Source organism: Cynara cardunculus (genome assembly GCF_001531365.2).
Source record: "Cynara cardunculus var. scolymus isolate 2C chromosome LG 10, CcrdV1, whole genome shotgun sequence".
Classification (NCBI taxonomy): domain Eukaryota; kingdom Viridiplantae; phylum Streptophyta; class Magnoliopsida; order Asterales; family Asteraceae; genus Cynara; species Cynara cardunculus.
Genome location: NC_037537.1, coordinates 23,799,404 through 23,807,325, shown reverse-complemented (window position 1 = coordinate 23,807,325; position 7,922 = coordinate 23,799,404). Strand labels below are relative to the sequence as shown.

The following is a 7,922-nucleotide window of genomic DNA, read 5'->3' as shown; positions in this document are numbered from 1 at the left end:
GGGGGGGGGGGGGGGGTAAGGCCATCGACAATAATTCAACCTTCTTCGAATTAGAAGAATATCAGTTCTTGTTCTATGAAAGAGAAGATTGGGAACTAGCATACTCACCATGGTATCTCCAATCCCAAGGCTCAGAATTCCGGCAAAAGGAGCTAGAGGCCGGTCATTGAATCCAGATGACATCCAGATAGGCAAGGCACATCCCAAAAGGAGTGAGAAATGGCTGCATAATGAGAGATGAACAAATTTTAAGCAAATGCTCCTTGCTAATATTAAACTATATGTTTTGTGACGTAAAAGACGAACATAAACACCTGACTATAAGAAGATCAGAGTCACGATGATCAGTGAAGGCATTCATAAACTGATGTACAAGGGGTCCCAGAGGCCAAATTCTCCATACCTGCCTAAAACAATATTGTTATCTAGACAACAAAACCAGCTTTAACAACATGATATTATAACTCAAATTGAAGCTATTCATCAGGATCATCTTATTATGTTTTCTAGGTGTTCACATGCTTCTGCAACAACCTAAAGAACTTGTAGTATTCCTTGCATATTCTCTTCAGTTTACTTTCCTGACTACCCTCACTAGTGCTTAAAACATTTTGTAAGATCGTGCGTGATTCTTTTTGTAGAACTCTAGACCTCGAATCACAAGAAGCTGGTTTTTAACCCATATTGATAATTAAATTACAATAAACAATCAAGAACATCAAAAGCAAGTTTCAAGAGGAATTTACTCGAATAATTTCCAGCAATAAGAAAACCCCCAAGGCTGCACCGAAAGCCAAATTGAGAAACAATGGCTGAAAACAGACAGAAAAGAAATTTTGCCTGTGTTAGCTAAAAACACAAACGAACAAGGTACAGTCAACAGATAGAAAACTTGGAAGCCCATATCACCTGAAAGACGAGTGCAGGCACAAACATTAAAACTGCCACCAGATGGTAGTATTTCCGAAGAAGAATTCGCTCAATCTTACTGTTCTTGGAGATTTTGTAAAACCGCAGTACCGATACAGATATAACAGCCACCCAGTATACACACAGGGAAAGCCGTTTGTGTGGTTCAGAGACGACAAACTTGAACACCCTGACAAAGAGGAAATAGTTATCATTAGGTATGTGATTAACCAACTATCAACTCTCTAATGATACCGTCTGCTCTTGTATCAGATGAAACGTATACAAGGGTCAAGATAAAAGTAGTTCATTGTAAAATTAAGCCACAAAGCCAAGAAATACCATAGAAAGGGATGAACAGGAAAATCTTGGACATACTGCATCCACAATGGAACAATCACCAATAAGATAAATGTTAGAGACCCATAAAATATTATAGATTGTCCACGCTCACGATGTCCTCTGACTTCAGAGTTTGTTGAGCTCATATAAAATTCCCATTTGCGAAGGATGGATTTGAACAACATTGGAGAGAGAAGGAGGCCTAAAAGCATTCCCTGCATGGAAGAAGAAACATTTATAGACTAAGCCATGGAAGAAGGAACGTAATATCATATATGCAAACACAGAAAAAAGGAAAACGGGGAGGGGGGTTATTAACGTAATTGTTTTTAAAAAGTGAAAGTTGTCAAGTATTTAATTATTAATCCTAAGAATACATCACACGATATTGAACTCAAAAACAAGTACAATATCTACAGCATTTTTCGTGTGATATTCAATCACTCTGCTTCTTGTCTTAGTGCATTAGCATAAGTGCTTTTAAATTTCACTACACAACTTAACAAGCGTACCTGAATAATAGTGCTTATCTCGCTCCTTTCCACCCCATATGCAATAGAATTTAACCCGTTTGATATGAGGTGCTTGCTAATCTGTTCAGACAAATTTTGGTGTTATAATATATATCATAGCATGTCACCAATAGAAAAGGTGGTCGCAGTAATGAATAGGCATTTTAGAAAAGGAAAAAAATAGATTTTTTTTCTTTCCACCATCAATGTAAATAAGTTTTCTCACATATGGCTCTTAATTGATAACAAGTGTCTCATAATCCCAACAAATAATCAATTTCATGGATACGCATCATCAGATAGCAATCATGGGATCCTATCTTGATCTACGAGCCACACATGGAACTTTTTCACACTGAGAGTGTATACAAAATTGACAAAGAAAAGTGAAGTAAGTAGTAACCTTTGCTAATGTAAATGCAAACATGTCTCCAAAATAAACAACAAATCCAGCTGTGACCAAAAGTGCCTCCCCTAAAACAGAAACAACATATATAACAAAGTCAAAGACATGCATTGCCTTAGTTACTGGATGGAATCAGAAGGTATAAAAACACATGGAAAAAAGGCAAGTTATAGAAAAATCATCCATGGCAGATAAGTCTTACGAGCAAAAAGAAAAAGAAACCTGAAGGACATACCGAATGAAGCACATGCTGGAAAAGTGTGAAGCACATGCTGAATAAATTTCACGGCTGCCAATCCATGACAGACAATCCACAACAAAGTCAATGCCAAGTACCATCCTGCAAGATCAATCATGATACAAGCCTCAGTTTTAGCAACTTCTCATTCAACTCAAGAAATAAAAAGACATGATCCATATTTACTCATTGCATCCAATTTACAAAAGCTGGAATCGTGAGAGTAAACTTAGTCCACAAACCCACCACTAGATGATTTTGCAGCAAATGATAGGTAGCACATTGCAGCGAACAAGGCTATGCAACTAATATTGAACTTTGTGTGCCAATGGCTATGAAAAGACACCGACTTGGTCTTGTTGGATTCATGGCAACAAATGAAGCAAAGAAAAACAAGCACACAGAGGCAACCGGTAGAAGTGGCCCAATATTGCAACCGTGTAAATTCAACCTCTGCAAAAGGAGATATGTCAAAGCAAAGAGGGTCAGGTAACAGAAGTGACTAATTTGAACCAGTGAACCACTGATATTAGATATGATCTTTTTTTAACATAATGAATTCATTCCAGTTGCTTACATGAAGAGCAAAATACCAGCAGCAAGATCAAGTCATACATTGCATGTTTTTTAATGAAGGTAAGACAAAGGTTTTCTAAAAATGATAAGTTGTCACGAAAGAAAAGTGAGCAATGTTGGATATGAAATATGGAGCCTAATTCTAGCTAAAACCAGAAAAATATTTTCTGGATACAACTTTGGATTCGACTATTTGGGTTATGGCAGTTGGGAAGACGATTTATCTTATATTAGATACTTGTTCGAATTCCAAGCTTTAAAAAGGCTTTATTTCAATAAGTTATATAATTATATTACGTCATTCAATAAACAATAATAAATGCTTAGCAACCTCGTGTATGCAAGCATTTTGTTCTACCAAGTAAATATTTTGTTTGGTTTTTTCATTCCCTACGATTGTACTGTGTGTATGTGGGTATTGACTCCAACAAGTAAAAGAGAGGATTTCATTTAGAAACTATGTACCTTCAACCCCTACTTCATGCTCTGACAAAGCTCTCGATAACTGTATAAGCTTCGAAACTGCAAGACCAGGAAGGGTAACGGCCCCCAACAGAATCCCTGAGGAAGCACCTGGCCTAATATGATAAATCCGAAATAAAATTTACAAAAAATAGGAACATTCAGCTAAGTAAGCATCAAATAAACCAAGCAATCTGAATTCCATCATAATAAGTATTACAAAATCGTTTGTTCTTCTTAAGCCAAGATAAAATATTTCCTCCCCTGTTAAAAAGGAGTGCTGGATCATTTCATATTTCCTCCCATGATCATCTAGCTTCTCAATGGCAAAACTAGGTCTTTCTAAATGCAAAATTAGTATGAGCTCTATTGCAACATTCTTCTCCAGCAGTTTAAAATATTGAACTTCTAGCAATTTCAAATTTTGAGGGTAATTCCTTTGAGGTTTTCCAATTGAGAAGATCATTCATGATTAATGTCAGAGAAAAACGCAACAACATAACAAGCATCTAATTCATCTGTCGATCAAATGGCCATTCGATTCATGAGAAATAAACCGCACATAAACCCTAATCAAACCGAACCACCATCAAGATCATGACCACTGATAAACCCTAACAAACCAATTGAATACAATTAGTGAAGTAATGGGATCAATCCAGTACCTGGTCTTAAAAGGGAAGTCGGAGCCGTACGATTCGACTGAGATCTCGACGAATAGGGCGAAAACAGCGAGAAGACAGAAAGACATGGATTCATAGATAAGGGATATGGGTGTAGAGTATTCAATGCTGGAAACGAACAGCAAAACCACAGCTCTCTCACCGTTCAACAGCGATGAAGCCATGGCCGTCGCCATTGTGTTAAAATTTGGGGCTTAATTCTTGATAAATTCAGAAATCAAATCAAATCAAAACAACCCAATTGCATGAGAGATTTACAGTTGCAAAGATGATAACTTAGAGAAAAGATTGTGCAGGTCGCAAGCTTCGACCATCAACAGCCTCGAGATGATTGGCGCGCACACGGGTTCTACCAACAAGTCGTTGGAAAAGTGGGTCAACCAACTCGTTTTGGGAATTTGCAATTTTATATCCAAGGACAAAAGAAGACATGGGAGTTTCTAGGGCTTCTAATTTTGTTCAAAATTGAATCTCGATTTGGGGGTTTTTGTCATACTTTCATATAGGGTCCGAATTACTCTTTTTAAAAGTGTATCAAAATAATTAAATTATAAAATAATTAATAATATAATTATAATTAACATTAACATTAAAAAAATTAAAATTGTAAAATCTTGCATCAGTTGAGGAGATGAATTAATGTTGTCTTGTAAAAGACTTGATACTTTTTATATCAGACGTATTTTAAAATCGTGAGTCCGATTATGAAAAGCGAACAACATCTGGTACGATGGATCTGAGATGTTATAAAAGTAGATAATTTGTTGGAGTCGGCTGTAATATGTTTTAGAGTTTTTAATCTAAATCCTCTGTTTTAAAAATACTATAGATGATATGTGAAAGAAGCATGTTGATTGGATTTTTGTAACATGATTGTAATTATATGGTCTTTGTCATTGACGTTATTCGTTTTCTTCACGTTGACAACTGAATAATTCAAGATGGCATCAAAGTACTCCATTTACCTCTTCTCCCACGCAACTGTGTGTTTACCAAACTAATTCCCACATTTGCGGGATAAATGGATAATCAAGCGAAAAGGATGGATAATTGGTGATGGACTTTTAATGTAACACCCTCAAATTTGGAAAGACGACTAATTTAAAATTTTCATTAATATAACAATTAAAGGGTAAATTTATTTTCTATTAATCAATACTTGAATTATCTTGAATATCAAATCTAAATTCAACATCAAAAAAATGAAAGTCAAGCCTTATATAAAGTCTAAGTTAAGATTTACCATTTGTTGTGACAAACACATAAGTAAGCCACAAGCTAATGTTATAGGAGCATAACTTATAGGTACCATTGACATCAACCAAATCCAGTTTCTAGTCAAATGAAGTAATAAACTTGTTCACTTTAAGTAACATTATATTGATCAATAGTCGGTGCCTGATTTCAAAAGTCCACACCTTAATGTTTACGAAGACCCCATTCCTAGCTACAGTACACTAAAACTTACATTATATTGATCGATGATCGGTGCCCAATTCTAAGAGCTCGCACCTTATTGTCTATGAAGACCCAATGCCTATTTCAAGTTACAATATGAGGTTGACATCCCCAAGCAAAATCGACTTTTATGCCTATGGATCCATTGCATTCTAGCCATAAAAATTACATGACTCCAGCCGAATGACTCACGCACTCAAAACGTGTATTATATTATAATTATGACATAACTGCATATAATTCCAAAATCTCAACATAGAGCAAATTAAACAGGACAAATGTCCACAAGACTCATTCAAGTCAAAACTGAGTCAATTGCTCAACAATTCCCTTGACTATAAAATAAAAGTCATCAAAAGGCATGAAACATATTTAACCAACGTTTATACAAATACATGCTCCAAGACATGATTAATTCAAAAAGATATCATTGATTGAGACAAATCCTTTTTTCCAATTAAAACCATACCATTTATGTTTATTTCTTATAATTGTTTTTTTAGTCAAATAGTACCACCATTTAAAAAAAATTGGATATGTCCCTGACCAAAGACAAATATCTTAGATGTCTAGATCGAATGAAAAACGTCACCACCATAAAACCTTGATTCTTCCAACGAGAAAAGGTCAAAAACCCAAGAAAATAAATCAAAAATTAAATATTTTTGTATGATGGGATTTGATCAAAGACTAAACCAATATTAGAAACGGTCAAATCCAAAGATAACAAAAGCTAATATCAACATAAACATTATTATTTATTGATATTAAAATCAGATCAAATTATGTATTGAAAATATAAAAAGTAATTTTTTATGTTGATTTATGTGGTAAGAAAATTAATGAGTAATTGTTCATTTAATCTTACTCTATAAACATTAGAATATCTACAGTGACTTTAAAAAACCTTAAAAAGATTTTTATCGTCATATAATGTCACGTCAACAAAAAAGAAAGAATTTATAAAAAACTACATTATTTTTTTTAGGTCCCATATGATTTTCAACAACTTTTATTTTCTTTTTTATAAGATCATCTCCAATTTTTACTTAAAAAATACCCAATTTATGGATCCATTAACATTAAAAAGATATCAACTTCAACCACACACTAAAATAACGTTCAAAAACAAAAAATTATATTTAAAATTGATAATTATTAGAGTAGAGTTCACTTTTGGCCCCCTAATATTTATCATTTTCAACGGTTTTCGTCCATCAACTTTATTTTAACAGATTTGTTCCGCATGTTTGTTGATTCCTAATGGATTCCGTCCCTCCTTCTACCAATCGTTAACTTTTTTTTGTTAAATCCAATTTAATGAGGGGTATTTTAGTCATTTTACTTGTTTTCTTAATTTTCTTGTTTTTAAAAAACTATCAAACTTAAGGGACTTGTTACGTAAAAGGTTGAGTTCCGATGAAAAGCGTAATAAAAGATCTTCACACTTTGAATCAATCCTAATTGAATGTTAATACTAATGAGGTGCACCGAGATGCACCGGATCAATCATTGTATCAAACGCGATTCATGAGTGATATAAGCTAAAGATTGTGTGAGAAGGAGAGTTAAGATGAGAAGCTTAAGAAGGCATCTAGACCTTTGATCACTTTTAATCTCAAACTCACTTATGAATCACGTTCGATACGGGGATTGATCTGGTGCATCTCGGTGCATCTCTTCCTAATATACATCCAATGGGTGAGTATTTTTTCTTACGTTTCTCACCGGAACCCAACTATATATAGGAGCACATTCTTTTGTTAACCAAAACATTAGTGTTAACTTCGTTAACTTAAATGGACCAAATATTGTTCATAAGTGAATATTACTCTCTTATGGTGTTCATAAGTGCAACATTCTCCACCAGATATTGTTCATTCAATCATGATATCGTAATCAGGTAATCGATTTTCTTCCCTAATTCAACTCCAGATAACATTTTATTACTATATCCCTGTTCACACATAAACAATATCCTTGTTCATCAAAGGGCCTTTGACCTAGCGGTATCGTAACCCTTGGCTTTTTAGGAGGTTAGGGGTTCAAACATCATCATAGGTGAGGAGGGTGTGTGAGTTTATTTGTTGCATTTGTCATATATAAATATTATATTCTTAAAAAAAAATATCCATGACTCATGTTGACTGCCAAATATTTAGTTATATACAAGGTCCCCTTCTTTTGTTAACTAAGAGATTAGTGTTAATTTTATTAAGTAATCTCAACTCTATATATATATATATATGGTGGAGGTTCAAACGAGAACCCCTGTGATTTACGAGAATGCGAGAACAACCCAATAACCTCAAACTTTTTTAATTAATAAATTAACT

The 7,922-nt window shown here is 34.3% G+C and overlaps 1 protein-coding gene across 3 annotated transcripts in view; it reads right to left on the bottom strand.

Moving 5' to 3' along the window:
* The window catches only part of LOC112519481 (dolichol kinase EVAN), a 5,360-nt gene extending 894 nt beyond the window's left edge, over nt 1–4,466 (bottom strand). The window contains exons 1-12 of one of the 3 annotated variants that reach the window (XM_025127633.1): nt 4,366–4,466; nt 4,111–4,236; nt 3,449–3,561; nt 2,654–2,860; nt 2,405–2,509; nt 2,167–2,237; nt 1,764–1,844; nt 1,252–1,466; nt 910–1,099; nt 747–812; nt 315–403; nt 109–223 (exon numbers count right to left, since the gene is read on the bottom strand). In XM_025127633.1, the coding sequence (XP_024983401.1) occupies nt 109–223; nt 315–403; nt 747–812; nt 910–1,099; nt 1,252–1,466; nt 1,764–1,844; nt 2,167–2,237; nt 2,405–2,509; nt 2,654–2,860; nt 3,449–3,561; nt 4,111–4,196 (1,338 nt within the window). In that variant the 5' untranslated portion in view covers nt 4,197–4,236; nt 4,366–4,466. Of the gene's footprint in view, nt 1–108; nt 224–314; nt 404–746; nt 813–909; nt 1,100–1,251; nt 1,467–1,763; nt 1,845–2,166; nt 2,238–2,404; nt 2,510–2,653; nt 2,861–3,448; nt 3,562–4,110 lie in introns of all 3 variants that reach the window. The other 2 variants (XM_025127632.1, XM_025127631.1) reach the window with 2 other exon arrangements.
* Between the last annotated feature and the right edge of the window lie 3,456 nt (nt 4,467–7,922).